The 25,706-nt window shown below is 31.3% G+C and overlaps 1 protein-coding gene across 1 annotated transcript in view; it reads right to left on the bottom strand.

Moving 5' to 3' along the window:
* fndc3bb (fibronectin type III domain containing 3Bb) overlaps positions 1 to 25,706 on the bottom strand; it is an 87,972-nt gene that overhangs the window by 18,352 nt on the left and 43,914 nt on the right. Inside the window, exons 7-20 of the mRNA XM_051098587.1 lie at positions 22,379 to 22,437; positions 16,274 to 16,416; positions 16,026 to 16,085; positions 15,498 to 15,636; positions 13,888 to 13,941; positions 13,179 to 13,303; positions 11,756 to 11,930; positions 9,358 to 9,444; positions 7,986 to 8,121; positions 7,425 to 7,496; positions 5,970 to 6,088; positions 5,754 to 5,859; positions 3,006 to 3,184; positions 473 to 586 (exon numbers count right to left, since the gene is read on the bottom strand). Of these exons, the coding sequence (XP_050954544.1) occupies positions 473 to 586; positions 3,006 to 3,184; positions 5,754 to 5,859; positions 5,970 to 6,088; positions 7,425 to 7,496; positions 7,986 to 8,121; positions 9,358 to 9,444; positions 11,756 to 11,930; positions 13,179 to 13,303; positions 13,888 to 13,941; positions 15,498 to 15,636; positions 16,026 to 16,085; positions 16,274 to 16,416; positions 22,379 to 22,437 (1,568 nt within the window). The remainder of the gene's footprint in view (positions 1 to 472; positions 587 to 3,005; positions 3,185 to 5,753; positions 5,860 to 5,969; positions 6,089 to 7,424; positions 7,497 to 7,985; positions 8,122 to 9,357; positions 9,445 to 11,755; positions 11,931 to 13,178; positions 13,304 to 13,887; positions 13,942 to 15,497; positions 15,637 to 16,025; positions 16,086 to 16,273; positions 16,417 to 22,378; positions 22,438 to 25,706) is intronic.

Below are 25,706 nucleotides of genomic sequence, written 5' to 3'. Positions count from 1 at the left end.
GTGACTAATTACGTCCCTGACACGGTTTCATCAGGACAAACACAAGAGGGCTAATGCATCATACGCACCGCTAATAAATGAAACAACCTCTTGAGCTAGCAAACAGAATGCAAATAAATGAAATCGTTCTGATATTTGACATTCAAGGACTGAAATTACATTCATTTTCATTGTGGATGAAACACAGGAGGCCCTTTGTCAAAAAAAAAGTCTGAGAAGAAGGGATTGAAAACGCAACTGGTGAAGAAAAGGCTTTGCGTGGACACAATCTGAATCGGTCTTTAACATTTTCTGGGTGATCGATAAAGGAAATATGCTGTATTTTCAATCATGCTGTTTCTGCAGCTGTGTTGAGGGTCTATTCTAGTAATTTTGTCTGAAAATTGATTCCTCTCCCAATGCAGCAGAAAATCACTCGGATAACAGTATGATTCATCATTTACTGCATGTGTACTGTGCGAATGCCTCTCACCTCCCAGGTCACATCGGCACAGGTATGTGACGTCACATTGATGGCAGGTGGACTGCACTGACCCGGGGGGCCGGCGGCAGTGCTTATTTCCATCGATTCAGAGTACGGTCCATACTGAAAAAAAAAAGGATGGAGAGAAAAGATTTAGTGCTTTTTGAGCTGTCTCAAAGGTAATGAATGGCTTGGGTTCGACCATCGGGAGGGAAATCTGTTATTTCTGTGGCAGGTAAGCCCAAAGTGCTACACCACGTTAGGCATCCATCTCCGGTGATGGCTGAATTAGCTTCTTAATATCCTTGCCGAGGCAGACAGCAGGTCTTTTTATCGCCCTGAGGTAATGTTGAGGGTTTGTTATAAAATGTGGATTTCATGTAAGAGTGGGAAAAACAACCCGGAGTGCTGTATTTCTATTTGAGGGGGACAAAATTATAGCTTTTTGAGACACAGTTGTCCTGACTCACTGCTTATGAAAGGGAATAAAAGCAGAAATGTCTAAAATACTCGTCTAGTTGCCTTCACTGAAATATGTACCATTTATTTTGTGGCACTTGGGAAGAAAAAAAAAAAAAGGTTTGGTGAAATTAAACCACCTGAATGGACAGAATGTAGCATTTCATTTAGTAGTTCAGTAATTAAGTACATTTAAAACAAAAATATGTGCCAAAATAAATGTTTCAGTTTTAGGGTTTTTATAATTTAGTATTTCAACAAACTTATTTTAGCTTTTATTTTTAGTTTTCACTTTACGTTTTCATAATTTTATGTGCTTTTGTCTTTTTTTATTTTTAATTTTAATTTAAGTTTTAGTAATTTTGTTATGTGCTTGTCGCTTTTCTTAGGATTTTTTTTTATATATATTTTCATAAAACTATTTTTTATTTCAGTTTTATATTTCGTAATTTAGTACTTCAACATAAACTTATTTTAGCTTTTATTTTTAGTTTTCCTTTTTTTTTTCTTTTTTGTATTTCCATGAAACCATTTTTATTTCAGTTTTAGCAATTTAGTACTTCAACAAACTTATTTTAGCTTTTATTTTTATTTTTAATTTTAATTTAAGTTTTAGTAATTTTGTTATGTGCTTGTCATTTTTCTTAAGATTTTTTTAATATATATTTTCATAAAACTATTTTTTATTTCAGTTTTATATTTCATAATTTAGTACTTCAACATAAACTTATTTTATTTTTATTTTAATTTTAATTTAAGTTTTAGTAATTTTGTTATGTGCCTGTCATTTTTCTTAGGATTTTTTTTATATATATTTTCATAAAACTATATTTTTTATTTCACTTTTAGATTTCGTAATTTACTACTTCAACAAACTTATTTTAGCAATTTTGTTATGTGCTTGTCATTTTTCTATTTTTTTTTATATTTCCATAAAACTATATTTTTATTTCAGTTTTAGTCTTTGTAATTTAGTATTTCAACAAACTTATTTTTTTTTTCTTTTTTGTATTTCCATGAAACTATTATTATTTTAGTTTTAGCAATTTAGTACTTCAACAAACTTATTTTAGCTTTTATTTTTCATTTTAATTTAAGTTTTAGTAATTTTATGCGCTTGTCATTTTCTTAAGATTTTTTATATATATTTTCATGAAACTATATTTTTTATTTCAGAATTTAGTACTTCAACATAAACTTATTTTATCTTTTATTTTTATTTTAATTTAAGTTTTAGTAATTTTGTTATGTGCTTGTCATTTTCTTAGGATTTTTTACATATATTTTCATAAAACTATATTTTTTATTTCAGTTCTATATTTCAGAATTTAGTACTTCAACATAAAATTATTTTATCTTTTATTTTTATTTTTAATTTTAATTTAGGTTTTAGTAATTTTGTTATGTGCTTGTCAATTTAGTACTTCAACATAAACTTATTTTAGCTGTTATTTTTAGTTTTCATTTTACGTTTTAGTAATTTTATGTGCTTGTTTTTTAATATTTCCATAAAAGTATTTATATATACATAACTATGTAACTATATATATATATATATATATATATATATATATATTTTCAGTTTTAGTAAGTTAACTTCAAACTTATTTTAGCTTTTATTTTTCATTTTCATTTTAATTAAAGTTTTTTATTTAATTAAATTTTAATTAATTTTTTATATTTCCATAAAGCTACATTTTTACTTTAGTTTTTATTTTAGTAATTTAGCACTTCAACAAACTTATTTTATTTCAGTTAGTTGGCAAGTTTGTTTGTTTTGTTTTTGATCTTAAGTGTTACATGTAAAATTTTCTATTTTATTTTCAATGAAAATTAACAGTTCTAACAGATTTAATTAATGATAATGCTTAGTTTGTTGTACGAACAGTAAAAAACCTACAGAACAAAAACGTTACACTGAATACAGTGATGTTCACAACTCAATTCAAAGCACATCCATACTGTTTGAAGTTCTATTTATTTATTTTAATTATTCAGATTTCAAGCAGTTTGTTCAGTGTTTCATATATTAAAGAACCAGATCATTCATAAAGAGTTGGATTTTGCATACAGGTTGACTTACCCCAGCACTGTTGACTGCACGAACTTGGAACCTGTAGGTGGTGCCAGGGAGCAAATTACCCACAGTGCACTCTGTTTTGGATCCACAGTAGACCTCCATTGGCTCCGAACCCTCTTCCATCGCACACATTTCCAAGCTAAACTCCACATTTTCACTCTCTTCACCACACAAAGGACCATCTGGAGAAACGAAGAATGATGGTTAAATGGGAGAAACAGAGACTGAGACTGAAACAATAAGCAATCATTTAAAAGTGATAAAGTCAAAGCATAATCCATCACTCCAGTCAAATATACATGATCACACCATTAATACTGTTTCGCACATCCTGAATAGCAATTTCTTTCCTTTGAATTTTGAGTTTGCATCTTGCAATTCTGGTTCTTGTTTCCACCACAGAATAAAAATGAAATTGCAACTCTTTATCTCTCATTTAATTTTTTTTTTTTTTTTACAATTGTGAGATATAAATATGGAATTGTTAGATATAAGCTTGCAATTCTGAGAAGAAAAGTCCAAATTGTGAGAAACAAGCTTTCATGCCAAGAAACCTTTTATGAATTATTATTAAGTGTATACTGCAAACAATATAATAATAATAATAATAATAATAATAATAATAATAATAATAGTAATAATAATAATAACAACAATAACTATAAATTATAAATAATAATAACAATTAATATTATTACTGTTGTTACTATTATTACTATTATTATTATTACAACTTAACAATAATAATAATAATTATTATTATTCAAAAAATTGTGATCTAGGACAATGAGTTAGCAAGAGGATAATTATAATTTTATGTATTAAATATTATTATCATTAATTGCTAAAACTGTATACTGCAATAATAATAATAATAATAACAATAATAATAATAATAATAAAAATGAATTTGTATTATAATTAAATTATATTATTATTAAACAATGGCTCATAATATATATATATATATATATATATATATATATATTATAATTTATAAATTGTTATTATTAATATTATTTTTATTTTATTCATTTAAAATGATCTAGGAGAGAGGCTTAGCAAAAGAATAATTATAATTTTATGAAATATTACGATTAATTGCTAAAATTGTATACTGCAAATATTAAAAATAATAATAAAATTGTATTTTAATTAAATTATTAAACAATAGCTCATAATTATATATATATATATATATATATATATATATATATATATATATATATAAAAAGGTATGTATATTCTCTGTTCTCCATACTATTAATAATTCATAAAAGCCTATATTGTAAAATATATAATTAATAAATTATTATTAATATTATTATTAATTAATTTAAAAAATTGTGATCTAGGAGAGTAAGTTAGCACAAGAATAATTATAATTTTATAAATTATTATTATTATTTTTTTAATTGACATGGGAGCTGGAAAGAAGCATTTTGTTAATTATTATTAATAACTCATAAAAACTGCAAAACAAATTAATAAATTGTTATTATTATTAATTTAGCAATTTGTGATCTATGCGGTAAGTTGGCAAGAGCATAATTATAATTTTATGAATTATTATGATTAATTGCTAAAATTGTACACTGCAATAACAACAACAACAATAATAATAGTATTATAATTAAATTATATTATTAATTAAAAATGGCTCTTTTTGTTAGCCATTCATGTGAGCCAGGCGAGCTGGAAAGAAGCATTTTGCTAATTATTATTAAAAATTCATAAAAGCCTGAATTGTAAAACATGCATAAATAAATAAATAACCAATCCATCTATCAGGCTTGATATGTTCCATAAGCAGCCTATACCTTTTTTTAACATGTGTCAGTTATTTACTTTCCTTTTCCTCACATAAATTACAAAGAAAATTAAACTTATTTACCCTTGCAATAATTCACACAAAATAACAATCACATCCCCACTATTATGAGAACTACTGAATGTCCCAGAGCTGCTGTTTTGTTGCAAAGACGCTGTCGGTGTGAAACCACAATGCACTCCAGCTGTCGCAGTTACGCTCACGTGCCTCAGACACACACTTTACAATGACATCCACCTGCCACCAACCTCTCCAAACCAAAACACATTCTCCGTTCCCTCTGCAACCCTGCGGCTAACTGGCTACAGGAAGGAACCGATCAATTGCAATGATAGAGAACATGCAGGGAAGCTCACGCCTGCTGTCCGAGCGCCGCGGAGCTCTGAGAGTCAGCGTGAACGGCTGAAATCAGCACTGCTATTTCACAGTTATTTATAGACAGTGTTCAGCCTCTTAAATGAGCCCACCTTCACTTAAAAACAGTGAGTCAGGAAAATAATCGCTAACAAACAAGAGCATTTTAGCTCTGGTTCCCTCAAACACACACACACGGATGTACACGCACTAAATAGGGTGATGTAATGCATGAACAGCATGAAAAAGTAGCTGCAAAGCTTTCAGTTAGCCAAAGTGCATTCTGGGTAATTTGAACTTTAGACTTCAAGAAAGTTCCATAACTATAAATCCTCTGAATACTTCAACTGTTGACCTGGCAACATACATATTAGTCTAAAAGCAGACAAGCGTCCTTCAGCTTGTTTTGATCAGCACTTTCACTTCTTTTCTAAAAATCCAGTGATTTGATAAGTAGGGTCATATATGTCAGTCTTTTGTGCCACAAATGCAAAGCTATTTTTAGATATTCAGTTTAAGACTCAAGTGAATAAAAGCATATCAAAAGGAAAAAAAAACAGCCTCACCCCATTGCAAAGTCATCTCCTTGTGTTTGACATTACCCACGATACTTGGGGGTTGACAGCGGCCGGGTGGCGGGATGTGAGTGCGCACCGTCAAGTCATCTGAGCACTGCACAAGCAACATATTAAGTCAATATATAACACAAACACAGTCAGTACACCGAGACTTTATTACGTGAATCAGCCTGGGAATTACTAAATGAACTTTTGTTCTCATACCTGGCTTTGTCCGCCCACATTCACACAGCTGAGTCTCAGAGAGTAGCTTGTTGCTGGTTTTAGATCCTCACACAAATGTTTCCTCTCTTGTCCTTTATAGAGAGTCGCCCACTGCCGCTCTAAACACACACACACAGATTAATTAAACATTAACCTCACTGAAGCTGTCAGGAATAGTGTGTTAAAGACATATTTCACATAAAAATCAAATGGAAAAAAATAGACTTTACAATACCTGTCAAAAGTTTTTGAACAGTAAGATTTTTAATGTTTTTAACAAAGTCTCTTCTGCTCACCAAGCCTGCATTTATTTGATCTAAAGTACAGCAAAAACGTAAAATATTTTTACTATTTAAAATAACTGCTTTCTATTTGAATACGTTTTAAAATGTTATTTATTCCTGTGACCAAATCTACATTTCAGCATTGTTACTCCAGACTATTTCTATTTGTTCTTTTGAACTTTCTATTCATTAAAGAAACCTGAAAAATTCCACTCAGCTCTTTTCAACATAATAATAATAATAATAAATGTTTTTTGAGCAGCAAATCAGAATATTAGAGTGATTTCTGAAGGATCATGTGACTGGAGTAACGATGCTAAAAATTCAGCTTTTAAATCACAGGAATAAATTACATTTTAAAATATATTCAAATAGAAAACAGTTATTTTAAATAGTAAAATTTCATTCAAATATTCAAATTACATTTCAAATATTTCAAAATGTTACTGATTGCTAGTGTATTCTGTTGAAAGAAAATGACTATTCATTGAAAAGTTTAAGGTCAGTAACTTTTTTTTTTTTAAAGAAATCAGTACTTTTAGGACACATTAAATCAAAAGTGACAGTAATACGTGACATAAGAAATGAGTCAAATCAGCAAAATTAGAATGATTTCTGAAGGATCATGAGACACCAAAGACTGGAGTAATGATGCTGAAAATTTAGCTTTGCATCACAGGAATGAATCACATTTTAAAACATTAAAAGTTGCTTTAAAATGTGATAATATTTCACAATATTGCTGTTTTTGACTGTGATTTTGATTAAATAAATGCAGCCTTGCTGAGTAAGAGACTTCTTTCAAAAACAAAAATACCAATGGTAGTGTATATTTTTATTAAATTTTGGTTATTTATGCATTATTCTCATGATAACTACGCACTTTTTCCCTTTCAGTGTGCATAACTATAAAGAAAAATATATATTTTTTTAAATATTATTTTTAAAATTGGTTACAATAATATATTGTTATATAGTTATAATAATGTAAATTTCATGTGGCAGTACGAAAAAATAATAATGGTCCTAAAATGTACAATTTTTTTTACTTATTTACTTTCTGGGGCGAAATGTGACATGTTCTTGTCAGATTCACCCAATTGCAATCAAATGAAAAAAAAATACTTGACATGTTTTAATACTGTTAATTTTTTTAAAGCAGATTAAATACCTTCTGAATTTTCTTCTGATATCTCCAGGACGTACGTCACGTCTCCAGATCCTCCATCATCGTGTGGAGGTTCTGATTTAATTATAAATAATAAAAAAAACATTAGAATGTTAGAATGTAACATGTACAACAAAAAACTTGTTAAAACATAAAATGATGACTTGAAGGGTTATTTCACCTAAGAATGAAAATTCTGTCAGTAATTACTCACCCTCACGTCGTTCCAAACCCGTAAGAAAACATAAATCAATATATTTTTAATGAAATCTAAGAGCTAATCTAATCTAACCCTGCATAGACTGCAACGCAACTAAAACATTTTATTTTAAGAAGGTAGTAAGAACTATTTTACTGATGTCCTTACTAATTTCTGGGCCTTGAACATGTCAGTTGCATTGCTGTCTATGCAGGGTCAGAAAGCTCTCGGATTTCATCAAAAATATCTTAATTTGTGTTCTGAAGATAAACAAAGGTCTTATGGGTTTGGAACGACATAATGGTGACTAATTAATGACAGAATTTTCATTTTTGGGTGAACTGTCCCTTTAAAGAGTTTCTTACCCCATGTCACACAGAAGCTGTGATATGTGACACCGTTTACTGCAGGATTCACAGGGGGTCCGGGTCTGTCTGGGGTCGTCTTACACACAAGCAAAGAGCTCGGTGCACTGCGCCACTCGCCACTACAAGTGGTAAGCTGTAGGGGGCGACAGTTAAGAGAGATGTTAGAAGAACACACAAGGTGATCCATACTACCATACAATTACTTCCACAATATAGAGTATGCATAAATACTCATATACACATTTGTTCAAAGGTTTGGCGCCAGTAAGATTTTTTTTAAAGAAATCAATACTTTTTTTCATCCAAAACACAAGACACTGATACAGTTGAATGAAACATTTATACAGTTACAAAAGATTTCAAATAAATCCCGTTAAGAAATCCTCAAAGAAATTATTAAGCAGCAAAAATGTTTTCAACACTGATAATAAGAAGAAATCAACATATTAGAATGATTTCTAAAGGACCATGAGGACTGGATTAATGATTTTGAAAATTCAGCTTTGCATCGAATGAATAAATTGCATTCTGAAATATATTAAAATAGAAAACAGTTATTTTAAATTGTAATAATATTTTACAATATTAACATATTTACAAATAAATGCAGCCTTGGTGAGCGTAAGAGACTGTGTGCAATAATGCATCCCACAATAAAAAGCTTTTTTTTCTTTTTCTAGTGTGATGAATTAACTGAAAGTAAAAAATGGTCTTTTCTGACTCATGATTTAATTGGCCTGCCCAGTGTATTAATTATTAAATGATAAGAAATGCAAAAAAACTATATTTATTTTTATATTGCGCAGTATTCAGGGTTCTAGCGTTCGTTTCCAAACACCTCCGAGAGGCCAGAGTGACCTTAGACGACATCACAGAAAAGATGATAACCAAGGTTACGTTTGAAGACTTCAGGACACATGACTTTTGCATCCCAATCACCTGCAGCATCACAGGAAGCCACATTTAAATCCTCTCTGAAGTGTCTTGCGTCCCCTGATAATGCTAACGCAGTGTTCCCGGCCTTCTCAGAGATTAGACTAAAAGCCTTTAACACAAACCACCACGGGAAATCAATTCACCTTCCCCCAACCGCTGGATCTGAGAAACAGCTTCAGGTTAGCGGAGAAACTAAAGTTCATTAGATTATCACTAATTGCCTTATTAGCGAAGAAGGAAATGAAGAAGGAAAGGTGTTTGGAGAACATGTGTAAACACTAGTATGGATGGTTTGTTTGTGTATACAGTGGTGCAAGAGAACAAAAGGAAGCAGCATCTATAAATCTAAATAATGCATAAATATTATAAATAAAAGCCTTAGGCTTTACAGCTTTGGGTTGTCATAAAATTAACATTCTGAATCTGTGCTCACCCTGAATTTGTACTGCGTGTTTCTTCTTAGGGACTCCACCTTACGTTTCAGCTCCAAACCGCTGTATACTGCCTGAAAGTCCAGTCCCTGCCAAAAACACATTGTCCATTAGGTGTCAAGAAGTGAAGTATGGAACAATTACTCCCAGTTTTAATTTAGAGACTGTCTAAATCATTGTCTTACACTTGAAAATACTTCAATGAGGCTGACAAATAGACTGAAGCGGGGAAGTGTGTAAGTTCTGTGCCACAAGTAAAAACTTAAAAAGAATTTGGACAAAAGCTAGTCATGTCCTAAAGTCCAGACAACTCCTAAACAGCGTTTTTGTTGGATTATATCACTCTTACATTTCTATACCTTCCCCACAATCTGGCAAGTAATACTGTTTTTAATGAACCGACCAATTGCTGATGGACAAAATTAAGTTATGTCCCCCATTACAGAGGCAAAATAGGAAGCAGACATTGTTGCATGACTGTAAAGTGGGATCATGTTTTATAATTAATACTATATATTACATCATTATAAAAATCTGCTATGTAAAATATACTAAAATAAATATAAAATTAAATATGTGACCCTGGACCACAAAACCAGTCTTAAGTAGCACGGGTATATTTGTAGCAATAGCCAACAATACAATGTATTGGTCAAAATTATCGATTTTTCTTTTATGCCAAAAATCATTGGGATATTAAGTAAAGATCATGTTTCATGAAGATATTTTGTAAATTTCCTACTGTATATAAAAACTTAATTTTTGATTAGTAATATGCATTGCTAAGAACTTAATTTGAAAAACTTTAAAGGTGATTTTCTTAATATTTTGATTTTTTTTGCACCCTCAGATTCCAGATTTTCAAACAGTTGTATCTCTGCCAAATATTGTCCTATCATAACAAACCATAAATCAAAGCTTATTTATTCAGCTTTCAGATTATGTATAATTCTCAACTGAAAAAAAATGGTGGTCCAGGGTCACATACACATGTATATATACACATATATACATATACACACAGACACACATATACACTACCCTCCAAAAGTTTGGAAACGCCCTAGAAAAGTGGGGTTTTGGGCAATATTGGCATGAATCCTTTTTAATTTGTGATACTTTTGCACTGATAAGGGACAACACAAACTACGAAAACATATTTTATTACATAAACAGTTTATACATAGAAAAAACTTTAATCAAAATATCTACCATTACCAGCTATCACAACTCTGCATAATCTGGGCCTAAACTCATTGTATTCTAAACTTAATTGGCAATCAATTGTTGAAGCTATTAAGCTGTGCTGACCCAAAAATCTTTTAAAAACCTGGGCCAAGTTTAAACCAGTAACAAGGCATCACAGCTGGCAAAGGGACATGTCTGACTTTGACATGTATATATTGTAATTATTATGTAATGAAAATAAAAAAGATTATTGCTGGTCTTCAATGATAATGTCAAGTTACTTTAATGTATTTGCACCAAAAAATGATAAGGATTTATGCTGATATCATCCAAAACCACACTTTGCCAGGGGTGTTTCCAAACTTTTGGCGGGCAGTGTATATAAATGTATATATATATATAGAAAGAGAGAGAGAGAGAGAAAATATTAAATATAATGTATATAATATATATTATAAATATCATTTTAAATGACAAGATAAGCATATCTCCTATTATATTTGTGTTTTTTTTTTTATTTTGTGGTTTATTAATTTATAAAAAAAAAAAAATGGCAAGATTTTACAATTTCTCTGCATGACCAAAAATAAACAGCACTGAGCAAGATGGAACATAATGTGGATGAAATCTCTTCAAAATATTTGGATGGTGCATCAGCCTGAGTTGTGAAAACAACGGGTATTAGTAAATGGATCCACAAGAGTCCATTTACTCTGACAACTGTGGGCAAGGGCAATTAAAGGATTAGTTCACTCCTGAAATAAAATTTCCTGATAATTTACTCACCTCACCATCTAAAATGCTCATGTATTTCCTTCCTCAGTTGAAAAAAAAAAGGTTTTTGAGGAAAACATTCTAGAATGTTTCTCCATATAGTGGACTTCAATGGGGATCAACAGGCTGAAGGTCCAAACTGCACTTTCAATGCAGCTTCAAAGTGCTCTACACTGGCGAATTGGACCTTCAACCTGCTGATCCCCACTGAAGTCCACTGTATGGAGAAAAATCCTGGAATGTTTTCCTCAAAAACCTTAATTTCTTTTCAAATGAAGAAAGTAAGGGTAAAAAAACAGCTTAGAGACATGACATTTAGTGTATAAAACTGAGAAAATGTATTTTTGGTAGATATTATGACAACAGAAAGCCATAACAACTACTGCACAAGGGCTCAGGCGGATTATGGGATGGGGTCAGTAGGGGTGAGTTCAACACCTTGGTCTCATCCTGCATTTCCAGGGTGTATGTGACGACCTCCTCAACGCTGCAGCTGTTTGGTCGCGTCCACTCCAGCATAACCCAGGATGGACCTGCCTGTACCAGCCGCGGAGGTAAGGACGTCTGTGGGAGACTTCCTGTGGTGTTGAAGACTACTTCTGTGCTGAATCCACTGCAGAAAAAATTTATATTGGTAAACAGTGATAAATCCCATCCTTTCCAATCCTATAAAGATTATATGGCATATCTGTGTATCATCAAAACGTGTGAGAAGCACATAGTTATATACAGTTTGGACTTTCTCCCCCGGTGGAATGGCGCTGCCGCCAATCACAGCGAGTAGAGGATTTTCTCATTTACCGCGCCATTAAACACTAGGACGCCACAGGGCCAAAATTCAATTAAATTGCATACAGCTGAAATCATATAGGCTGCTGGGTTATATTTATAAATATTGATTTCTTTGCAGTAAATCATAAAGCAATTTAAAACATAATATTTCAACTACACCTCTGGAATACAACTTAAAAATAAAGCACTATGGCGGTATCATAATAAAATGGTATGACGGAAATACCATATTACTGAAATATTATTACATTCATTTACTGTGATGTTTTAAAGATAATCCAAGTTCCTTCAAAAACAACAAAATAATTAATAAAATATTAAATGAAACAAAATAAAATCAAATAACATCAAATCATAAAATAAAAAAATAAAAACAATAAAACTAAACAAAATAATAAAATCAAATAACATCAAATAATAAAATAAAAAAAATCTAATAATAAAATAAAACAAAATAAAAAAAACATTAAATAATAAAATTAAATAACATATGAAACAAAATAAACTAATAAAATAAAACAATCAAATCAAATAACATTAAATAAATAATAAAATAAAACAAAAAATAAAATAATAAAATTAAACATTAAAATAAAATATTAAATGAAACAAAATAAAATCAAATAGCATCAAATAATAAAATAAAATAATAAAATATTAGATGAAACAATAAAAATCAAACATCAAATAATAAAACAAAACAAAATAATAAAACCAAAAACATTAAATAATAAAATAAAATAAATAAAATATTAAATAAACAAAATAAAATAATAAAATAAAACAATCAAATCAAATAACATTAAATAATAAATAATAAAATAAAACAAAAACAAAATAAAATAATAAAATACTAAATGAAACAAACTAAAGTCAAATAACATCAAATAGTAAAATAAAATGAAATTAAAAATATTAAATGAAAAAAAAATAGAAAGTAAAACTAAATAATAAAATAAAATAATAAAATACATGATATTACTAGTTATAATTTAATGTAACATTTAAAAAAAAAAAAAAAAAAAAAAAAAAATCTCTATTTTTGTAAGAGACAGACAAGTAAACAAACCTGGTGCCAATATCATTTAGCGCTGCCACTCGAAATGTGTACCCGACAGCAGGGCACAACCTCATTACTTTGCAGTGTCGCTGGTGCCCGACATAATATTCACGGAAAATGCTGTTTTTCTTCCCCTGAAAAAGAAACAAGGATAAAACGATACAGTCAGGATTGACAAACAGGATGACAAGAACAACACAAACATCTTAAAACAAGCAGAAAAGGACATCGAGAGTCACAAGCTGTGTCAGAACAACACTCTTGACATGAAAAGAACAACAACAAGAAGAAAATTGCTGCTGGAAGCTGTGCTAATTGTCACAACAGGAGCCCAGTATTTAATTAAGGTTAAATGCAGAGGTATTCTGAATAGATTTTGTGGGAAAGAACTGCTGCCAGCTTCTTCAGACACTTCTCGAGCTGCACAGCCACAGTTGAGGAGTTTTAATAAACTCTTAATGAGCCAGAAAAGCTTTGAGTAAATGAAAATAACTAAAGTAGACAGGCGATGGCGTAAAGCGGAACAGTCGGTTAAAGCCTCAGTCGCCACAGGACCAACATCTCGTGCCATGGGGATGGGGGAAAAAAAACATCACAGCCAAAAAAAAGAAGGGAAATAATGGAGAGGAAATGAGAGAGAACAAAAAATCAGCTAAACAGTATGAGCAGATGGCACACACAGGATATAACCAAAGTAATTTATAGAGGTGACACATACCTCATCCCATTCTAGAACGTAATTGGTGATTTTTGAGCCGTTGTCCGCAGGGGGCTGAAATAAAAATGAGAAATTATACAGTACATATATAAAGTATCAAACAAAAGTTTGCTGTTAGTAACCTTTTTTTTACTATTGTCTTATCATACAGTATAAAAACAAAAACTTAAAGATCTTCACAGCAACCCGTCAAAATAAAAGTTTGTTTTAACTTGAAGAAACTGTGATGGAAATATATTACTTAAACGTAGGCCTAATGAACATTATTTTTTAAGGAATATTTAATATCTATCTATCTAGTTAATCTGAGAAAATTTAATTAAACCAATTAAATGGAATCAGAAAATTAATGCAAAACTGAATTTGAGAGGAAAAAAAAAAAAAAACGCATTTCTTAGGGCCTCAAATTTATATTTTTTGTTAAACTTTTAATAAAGTCCTGCTATATTGTGCAAGTTTCATGATTTAATTAGATATCCAAGTATTTTTTTTATTTAACCATTAAAACACAGTCTGGAAAAATGGAAATATGGAAAAAACGAAATAACTTTTTTTTTTTTTTGTTATTTTTTGTTTGTTTGTTTGTTTTAATAAAATCAGTTAATCAGAGAAAAAGTAATGAAACCATTAAAATAGGACCCAGATAATTAATGGAAAATATGGAATTTAGTAAAAATAAAACTGAATTTGAAAAAGAAAAGTGAACGTATTTCACAGGGCTTTAAAAATGTATTTTTGTTAAACGTTTAATAAATCGCTCTTAAATTGTGTACATTTCACGATTTCAATTAATTAGAAATGCTTTTTGATTCTTTTTTTATTTATTTAACCATTAAAACAGAGACTAGAAAAATTAAAATGGAAAAAAACAGAATCTTTTTTTTTTTTTTTTTTAATAAAATTAGTTAACCAGAGAAAGTGTAATGAAACCATTAAAATGGAATACAGAAAATTAATGCAAAATACAGAATTTGGTAAAAATAAAACTGAATTTGAGAGAAAAAAAATATAGAGATCTTTAGTGCGTTAAAAATGTATTTTTTGTTAAACTTTTAATAAATTGCTGTTAAATTGTACAACTTGAGTTCAATTCATTAAACATGCTTTTTTAGTAATTTTTTTAAAATTTAATTAAAACAAATAAAAGTCTAGAAAAATGTAAAAAAAAAAAAAAGAAAAATTAAAATGGAAAAAAAATGAAAAATGTAAATGGAAAAATGTAAATACACAATGCAGTATTTCTAGGTAAAAAAAAAAAATTAGTAAAAAAAAAATAAAACCGAATTTGAGAGAAAAAAAATGCACCTCATAGGGCCTTAAAAATTTAATTTTTGTTGAACTATTAATAAATCGCTGTTAAACTGTGTAAGTTGATTTCAATTAGATATGGTTTTTGAATATTTTTTTTAATTCAACCACTAAAATAGAGTCTAGTAAAAAAGGTAATCCAGAAAAATTAAAACGGAAAAAAAATAATTTGGAAGAAAATTAAATGGAATTTGGGGGGAAAAATAAAAATAAAGTAATATACACTAACCCTAAGATATTTACAGTTTTAATGGCTTAATGGTGGAAACTCTGTACAATACAGAATTCAATACAATACATACTTTCCACTGTAATGTGAGGGAGCTCTTGGTGCGATGGGACAGTCTGGGGGGCAGAGGGGTATCAGGAGGGGCACTGTGGGTAGTGAAGGCCCTCGCATCTGAACTGGGACCCTTTACTGAGTTGCACACTGTGCTTACTCTGTAAAACACACACACAATAAGAATTTCCAAATGAGTAGTTCAAGAGAAAATATACAGAACATCTACTACTGCCATTTGAAATGAATCATTTAGCGATAACAATGTATTTCAATGTCTTATCCACTGCAGCCACAAGAAGAACACTCCGTGCCAGCACTGAGCTGTTCAGATCCAGAAAGTCCCCATATATGAATACAAATCCATTTTTTGGCATAGATTATCTTTGATTTAGCCAAGGCAATCAGATATCAGGTCACACACCTCTCTTCAACGCTCAAACGAAATTTAAAGTGGTCAGCTAATGGAGCGTTTCACCTCATTTGTGAGTCACTTTGCTTCAAAGTGTGTGATAAATGAATAAATGCAAATGTGAAACACTACCCTTACCTGACGTGATAGTCTGTGGCTGGTCTGAGGTCAGTGAGGGTGTACTGGAGCTCCTCACCACTGAAACAGAAAAATTAAGAGTGAAAGTCTGTTTGTGAGAGTAATACTTTAATACTTCCTAATTTCTTAACCGCACGTGGACGATTGTAAGATTGTTATGTAACTAAACTAATGACCATAAACAAATAGCTTTAGTGAGTCAAAACAAATGCATCAATAAAAGTATTAGTCTAGAAAGAAGCCCTTACCTGTAGACAACCTTGTATTTCCCGTCTCGGCCCTTGTCCTTGAGCTGGAGCTCATAACTACAGGACGGGACCCGTCCAGATGACCCCGATACGGGAACAGACGTCCACGACACAAGCGCGGAGCGCGACTGAACATTAGACACCTGAGGGGCCAAAATAAAGACAGATTCACAATTTAATTTAAAATATACCTGTTTGAAATTTCAAATATTCTATATATTATTTTATATAATATACACTACGAGTCAAGACTAATGTTTTTTTTAAAGAAGTCTCTTCTGCTCACCAAACCTGCATTTATTTGATCCAAAGTAGAGCAAAAATAGTAAAATTTAGAAATATTTTTACTATTTGAAATGTTTAATATTTGAATATATTAAGAAATGTACAAAGCTGAATTTTTAGTATCATTACTCCAGTTACACGATCCTTCAGAAATCACTTTAATATTCTGATTTGCTGCTTAAAAAAATTTTTATTATTATTATTATGTTGAAAACAGCAGAGTAGAATTTTTTCAGGTTTCTTTGATGAATAGAAAGTTTAGAAGAACAGCATTTATCTTAAATAGAAATCTTTTGTAACATGACAAATGTCTTTATCATCACTTTTGATCAATTTAACGCATCCTTGCTAAATAAAAGTAATAATTTTCCATAATTTCTTTTCCATTTCAGATAAATGCAGATCTTTGGATTTTTCTGTTTATCAAAGAATCCTGAAAAAAGTTATTAAACTGTTTTGAATATTGATAATAATACTACTAACAAAATGATTCTTGAACAGCAAATCAGCATATTAGACAGATTTCTGAAGGATCATGTGACACTGAAGACTGGAGTAATGATGCTAAAAAATTAGCTTTAATCACAGAAATAAATTACATTTTAAAATATGTTAAAATAGAAAGCTGGTATTTTAAATAGTAAAAACAATTTCAAAATATTACTGTTTTTGCTGTATTTGGATCAAATAAATGCAGGCTTGGTGAGCAGAAGAAAATTCTTTAAAAAACATTAAAAATCTTACCGTTCAAAAACGTTTGACTGGTTGTGTATATATTTTCAGAAATATTCTTTTTATGTTTACATAACTATTTTCATGATAAAAAGCACATTTCACTCACTAATTTTTAATCTTGTATATGTCAAATCTCACTAGATTTATTATTGCAATACAATATTTTTAACAATACTGGTTAAAGTATTTAATTAAGATTCAATTAAATGATTAAATTATTTATTCCTTTTAAATCAGTATATGGACAGATAACTCCATTTTTATTTATTTTCAGAAATTGTTTTTTTTTTATTATTATTGTGCATTACAAGCAATATCAATCAAACCCCAGTTGGGTTGTTTTGATTGAGTAATAATAATTATTTAAACAAATACAGGTAACTTACAAAATTAAAGTTCACTGAAAGTATGTTTTTTATATATTAAAAGTTTGTTTTATAGCAAATACAGATAGCAGTCGTTTTTTTTTTTTGGCAAAAGCAGATAACTCCACATTTCAAGTTTCAGTTACAAAAAAAACACTCGTTTTATCTCGTTTGTTGTGATCATAGACTGTATGGTTACGATTACACGCAGTTTTCCCTCACCACTGTTACTTCCTGCTTTTGCAAGGTACCGTGAAAAAGCTTCAGCTTTTATTTTTCTTTTACGCCTTGAAGATGATATCACAGGTTCATCAAGTTCGTCGAAATTATCCATCCTCGATCACTTTTTGTCAGCTTTGATGAAACTCCTCTCAGCTAGTGCGTCTTTTCTAACTGACTAGCAGCCTTGTCACCTGAAAACAGCGCGCTGATTCGCTACAATTAACTTATCGGCTTCTGTTCACAAACAAGTGAGCTTGTCTGCTTGTCTGAGTGACAGTCCGACAATTTTCAGAGAACAGTCTGGGAGAAGATTAAAAGTCCAAAATAAAGTGAAACGACTGTAAGGCAGACCCATTTGAATTGTAATTTCCAATTATTTATGATGTCTGGTACATCAATAAATCTAGGCAGCTGTAAATAGTACTTAATTCGGGTGCCAAGGCTACTGCAGGCTTGTCTTCAGTGAATGAAGCATCAGTCAGAGCACCCTGTAGCTGACGTCCTTCACAGTCGCTCGAAGCGCAGAGCGACTGCTCATTCACAAAACAAAAACATCTGTGTCTGAAGAGGCTTCAGCCACGGCAAACCAGACTATTTATCCGACACTTGCTGTTCTGCATTCAAACCAAGCGATTTTGTATCGGTAAAGAATGAAAGCAAGCGCTATAAGGAGTATCTTCACAAACATCTGAGCGTCAACTGCATCAGTAAGGCGTAACAGGAACCGATCATGACGAAAACACTGAAAAATGGTTCGATTGTGAAACTGTAATATCACCGCACAAATCAGGGAAGCAGAAACAGCTTCCTGTGTAGAATATAAATTAGTTTTCCAGGTAAAACAACAGAAAGAAGCACAACAAGCTGGTAAACTTATCATTAAAATATATATGTGGAAAAAAAATCTATGTATCTAGCTATAGATAGATAAAAAGCTAGATAGGCCACCAGCTGTGGCCTAATGGTTAGGGAGTCGGGCTTGTAACCAAAAGGTTGCGGGTTCGAGTCCCAGGCCCGGCAGGGATTGAAGGTGGGGGGTGTGTGTTTGATCACTTCTCACTACTGTGTGTGTGCACTTGGATGGGTTAAATGCAGAGCACAAATTCCAAGTATGGGTTACCATACTTGGCCGCACGTCATGTCCTATAGACTACTAGTCAAAAGTTTTTGAACAGTAATGTTTTTTAAAGAATTCTCCTCTGATCCAAAATACAGCAAATATTGTGAAATAATTTTACTATTTAAAATAACTGCTTTCTATTTGAATATATTTTAAAATGTAATTTATTCCTGTGATCAAAGCTAAATTTTCAGTATCATTACTACTACAGAAATCATTCTAATATCTAATAATAATATATTATTATCAATATTTAAAACAATTAAGTACATTTTTTTCAGGATTCTTTTATGTATAGAAAGATCAAAAAAATCAGCATTTATCTAAAATAAAAACCTTTTGTAACATTTTACAACATGCCATTTAAACGCTTGGAGTCAGTATATATTTTTTTAAAGAAATTATCGAAATTAATACTTTTATTTAGAAAGGATGCTTTAAACTGATCAAAAGTGATGATAAAGACATTTATCATGTTACAAAAGATTTCTATTTCAGATAGATGCTGTTCTTCTGAGCTTTCTATTCATCAAAGAAACCTGAAAAACCTGAAAAAATCTACTCTGTTGTTTTCGACATAATAATAATAATAATAATAATAATAATAATAATAATAATAACAATAATAACAACAACAATAATTAATAATACATTATTTCAAGCAGCAAATGTGACTGGAGAAATTATGCTAAAAATTCAGCTTTAAAAATCACATGAATAAATTACATTTATTTTTTTTTTAATTATTCAAATAAAAAGCAGTTTTTTAAACAGTAAAAATATTTCAAATTTTTACTTTTTTTGCTATACTTTGAATCAAATAAATGCAGGCTTGGTGAGCAGAAGAAACTTCTTTAAAAAAACATTAAAAATCTTACTGTTCAAAAACTTTTGAACTGGTAGTGTAGACATTAAAATGTATATAAAAAATATAATATTATCTCAAAAATATACAAAAAATACTAAAATGTTTATAATATAATATAATATAATATATAACAGTTCTCTCTTACAAGAAAAAAAAAAACTCTTACTTGACAACATGCCTCAAACATTCTCCTTGAAAAACATTACTTACATTTTGGGTCTCGGAGACCTCAAATATAAAACATTTTCTTTTTTTACATTACATTCCCTGCTGTACTCACTTTAGAGGCACACTCCTGTCAGATGTTTACTTCAATTTGCTTTATTGTATTTTCTACAGTGCATTTCTTCAGGGGTCAAACTGACCTTGAACAGAAACAACATCACTATACTGAAGAAACAGTATGTGCCTACTTAGTGAGAGAACAGAGGGTTAAAATTAGAATAGCGTATTTGTTGCGATGTATTTGTAGGTCAGAGAAATATGACAATTATAGGCAATTACAACTAATATCTTTACATAAAATAGGGGTCCAAACACAAAGAGTTAAAAACATATGAATGAAAGCCCTAACAAACCAATGATGTCAGACCTTATATCAAACGCAACAGCACAGAGTCATTTTTGCAATTACTTTTCTGTAAAACTGCTCCCAAGGTGGACATATGAAATCAGTTTTCACATTTCTAATAACATTTGAAAACCAGAACATGTTCAGATACTTTAATCTTCATTTTTGAACAGTACATCTGTTGTTTTACAATATGAAATTTGAAAATCTTCTTTTTGTGTTCTTTAATGAAATGCCACATCTAATGACAATATATTTTAGATTCTTTTTTTGGTCTCCTGTATATTTTAAAGCACATTTAAACCTGGAACGCATATGTAACACGTGTTCCCATTCACAAAAATAGATGATGATTATGAAACCGGTAGCATAGATGAGGAAAACATATTGATGTGACCAATCAATGGATCATTGAACCATAAGTCATTCATTAACAGCTGCTGCCCCCTCGTGAACAGAAATAGAAATGCTTCATTCTGACCATCTCTAAACAATTACGATCCTGATGTTTCAGGCATTATGTGGTTGCTAAGCAGACAGAGGTTTTAGCACATTATTATGAAGCTGAGGATGTTCTAGATGGTTGCCAAGTCATCTATGATAGCATGACCACACATCCATTTCCAAACTGCCTAAAATGTTTCTCTACACTACTCACACATCATATCAGGGCTCTACACTTACTTTTCTTTTTAGGAGCACATTCTGATCAATAATCAAAAACTCAAAAATTAACCTTCCCATTATGAAGTGATTATTAACTCCTCAAAGTGATTTACAGGTGCTTTTTTCTCTTTGCAATAGTATTTTATTAAAAGTATGTCATCTTTTATGTCAAATTCATTTCAAATGGTTTTTAAAATTTCAATTTAAAGTTGAATAAGAAGAATAAGTCACCAATCATATGAAATCAGTACTAACAAAATTAATTTGTACTACAGGGAAGAGCACAAAAGTGGTTGTAGGTGTATTTTTAGACATTTAATGAGGCTCAGAGGTGAAATTCAATTAATAAATATAACTGAAATTATACTCTAATTAAAAACTAAAACGGCCAGTAGGTGGCGGCAAGTCACTGATTTTATCACTGAATCATTCATTCATTTGATTCGTTTGGACTGCTGATTCATTCAGGAATGGCTCCATTTATGAATGGGTAATTGAATCATTGACTCACTAGATTGGTTTGAAAATTCAGGTTCATTCATACACAAAACTGCTGTGTTTAAATGGAGATGTGAAACGGCTCAGTTGTGACTGTTTGAAACTATTTCCGTTTACGAAATAAAGCAAAATCAGGCAATGCTGTTGTAGTTATACAGTGTTAATCACTTAGTATTAACTTCTTGTTTAATGAACTGTTGTATTAAATCGATATCACATTAGCAAACTCTCTTAATAATCATCAAAAGCTGTCACTCACCTCAGTTCATTGCGATCTAACAAAGTTTCCATTATAATCAACAAAGCTTTCTAAACTGCACGATGAATCTCTTATTTACACGCTGTATATACTTTGTTATGTTTAGTAGTTTTCGGTCGCAAATGCGAATTTGTATTTGTGTGTCTGTGCATTGCTTTGTTCTCTGTAGATCCCGCCAAATTACTTGTCAGTCATTATCTTCCGCAAATATAAAAACAAAGCCAAAACCTGGACATTTTTCCATCAAAAGTCACACATGTCCTTAGAAAGGAAACAATAACTCCTCTCAGCAAGCCATAAAAAAAAGATAAAGCTCGGCATTTGAGGTTTGTTTATATCTCTAATGCAAAAAAAAAAAAAAAAAAGTAATGTAATGCTTTCCAAGCAATATAATATTTAGAGTGGAGTGATAATCCTGCAGGACAAATAAAACAATAACTGGCAGAAGTGTGAAATTACAACACTGACGGTTCAGGAAAGGAGATCTGTGAGATGACATGATTTAAAATCACTCACCTGCGGCTTGTCCATTCCTGATGGCACAGCCTGAACTCGTCTCGTGTCCACATCGTGATCTGCACAGAAAACACATTAAATGTAGCCACCCGTTTCCTATCAGTCATAAATCTCACTGTGTGTGTCTGTAACATCTTCATGCTTGTTTGCATAGAGAAAGGAATATAGAGAACATAAATTCTGTATCTCCAGACAGAGACACAGATCTGAGGCAATAGAGACGTCCTGATGGATGGGGCTGTTGGATTGGGCCTGAGCCGGGTCGGAAAGTGTCTGTCGGGGAGTGAGGTTCATAGGTCTGGCTCTTACGGGGCCCAAGGGGCTCCTGCAATGAGTCATCCCCAAGATGAAGTCATGGCAACACGACCCCACACTGACCTTCATGGTTTTCCCCCAACAAGATGTTGTTGGGATTGGGAGACGGAGGATGTTTTCGGTGGATTCTTTATTTTAATGGAAGAAAGGGGGAAACGAGTGAAAAAATGAGAGATTCCACTCCATGTATGGATTAAAAACAGGTCAAAGCGGTCTTGAATTACGCAGTAGATTTAAATGAGTCATGACAGTGATGGAAAACAATTTTGAGGAGTAAACTGCTGTTTACTACAAACCACATTTCAGTAGAAAACTGACAAATGTCATTCATTTTTGTAATATACGCTACCAGTCAAGATTTTTAATGTTTTTTAAAGAAGTCTCTTCTGCTCACCAAGCCTGCATTTATTTGATCCAAAGTACAGTGAAAACAGCAAATTTTGAAATATTTTTACGATTTAAAATTTTCTATTTGAATATATTTTAAAATGTAATTTATTCCTGTGATTTCAAAGCTGTAGCATCATTACTCCAGTTACATTTTCTTTCAGAAAGCATTCTAGTATTCTGATTTGCTGCTCAAAAACATGTATTATTTTTATGTTAAAACAGCTCTTTGATGAATAGAAAGTTAGAAGAACAGCACTTATCCGAAATAGAAATCTTTTGTAAAATTAATTATACCCACTTCAATCATTTGAATGGTTTAGTGTACAATGTTACAAAAGCTTTTTATTTCAGATAAATGCTGATCTTTGGATCTTTCTATTAATCAAAAAATCCTGAAAAAATGTACTCAACTGTTTTAAATATTGATAATAATAAAAAATGTTTTTTTGAACAGCAAATCAGCATATTAGAATGATTTCTGAAGGTTCATGTGACACTGAAGACTGAAGTAGTGATGCTGAAAATTCAGCTTTGCATCACAGAAATAAATTACATTTTAAATATATTAAAATAGAAAACACATATATAATAATATATGAAATAATATTTTACAATATTACTGTTTTTGCTGTATTTTTTTTAGCAAATAAAAGCAGCCTTGGTGAGCATACGAGACTTGTATCTCATTTTTTAACTGTAGTGTAATTACCTAGCTTGACTAACTAGTTTAAATTATGAGTAGTTTGTTGACAGGCCACAGCAAAGTTTCAAAACCCACTGGAGACTGAAGACCAAGTCTAAACGTCTGACATCATGAATTTCCCCCAGATCTGAGCAGATCTTCTCAGACATTCTCCACAGGAACAGCTTGTCTTCTCGTCTCTTGATTTAATTTGCCGTGCCTTTTCCCTGTGCATTTTAACACGGACCAGCCTTGTGCTGTCACTTCAGACAGGAAGAGATCTGTGTCTCATTATGCGCTGTGGTTTTGCCACAGACAGACTAGAGAAACACACACACTCTCTCTGTTACACACACAGACACAGAGGCATGGGAACCGAAGGTTCACAAGAACAAAGACCAGGGTAAGATAAGACATTAAAGAACAAAGAGGAAAACAGCTAGACAGAGTGAGCTGTTTTCAAAGGAATGATGAAAGAAAAGGAAACGATGAGATAGAGAATTATGGAATCTAATGCATCTAATGCAACATGTGTTCCACATTCATCCACCTTCTGATCCTAGAACAGCTACATCTCTTAATGGAATCCTTGGCTATGTGGAATTCTTCAAGGCTACTGTATACTATATGCAGCTGAGGTCAAAAGTTTACATACACCTTGCAGAATCTGCAAAATGTTAATTATTTCAACAAAATATGAGGGATCAAAATGCATGTTTTTTATTTAGTACTGACCTTAATAAGATATTTCACATAAAAGATGTTTACATATAGTCCACAAGAGAAAATAATAGTTGAATTTATAAAATTAACCCTGTTGAAAAGTTCACATAAGCTTGATTTTTAATTCTGTGTTGTTACCTGAATGATCTACATCTGTCCTGAACAGTTAAACTACCCCCTGTTCTTCAGAAAAATCCTTCAGGTCCCACAAATTCTTTGGTTTTTCAGCATTTTTGTGTATTTGAACCTTTTCCAACAATGACTGTATGATTCTGAGATCCATCTATCACACTGAGGACAACTGAGGGACTCGTATGCAACTATTACAGAAGGTTCAAACACTCACTGATGCTCCAGAAGGAAAAACTATGCATTAAGAGCCGGGGGGTGAAAACTTTTGAACAGAATGAAGATTACATTTTTCTTATTTTGCCTTAATATCATATTTTTTTCATTTAGTACTGCCCTTCAGAAGCTATGCTTCATGTTCCCCAGAAGACAAAATAAGTTAAATTTACCCTGATCTTCAAATTTCAAAAGTTTTTACACCCCGGCTCTTAAAGCATAATTTTTCGTTCTGAGGCATCAGTGAATGTTTAAACGTTCTGTAATAGTTGCATATGAGTTCCTCAGTTGTCTTCAGTGTGAAAAGATGGATCTCAAAATCATACAGTCATTGTAGGAAAGGGTTCAAATACACAAATGCTGAAAAAACAAAGAATTTGTGGGACTTAAAGGATATTTCTTAAAGAACAGAGGGAAGTTTAACTGTTCAGGACAAACAAGGGACTCATGAACAACTATCACTAAACAAAATAAACAGCTGTGAATCATTCAGGTAACAACAGAGTATTAAGAATCAAGTGTACACAAAATTTTGAACATGGTCATTTTTATAAACTATATATAAAAGACATTTTAATAAAAGATTCTGCAAGGTGTACTCAAAAAAAAAAATACTGTATACTAAGGTTGGTAATCAAGAAAAAAAATGCTGCTTTACTTGCAGTCTGCAGTGAAGATTCATTGATGAATCATTGATAAATTCAAAAGAACAGCATTTATTAGTAATAGAAATATTACTGACCATAAATGTTTGAACGGTGCTTCACAAACTACATACTCCACACCAGTCACAGCACTTTTTGTATTGCCTATTTCGTTCAAGCAACTGACTGTATTCCACCAGTAGTGGGCGCTCTTCTACATTCACACTTG

The sequence above is a fragment of the Labeo rohita genome, chromosome 24, assembly GCF_022985175.1.
Source record: "Labeo rohita strain BAU-BD-2019 chromosome 24, IGBB_LRoh.1.0, whole genome shotgun sequence".
Classification (NCBI taxonomy): domain Eukaryota; kingdom Metazoa; phylum Chordata; class Actinopteri; order Cypriniformes; family Cyprinidae; genus Labeo; species Labeo rohita.
The sequence above is the reverse complement of the archived record's forward strand: the minus strand, read 5'-3'. Positions and strand labels throughout refer to the sequence as shown.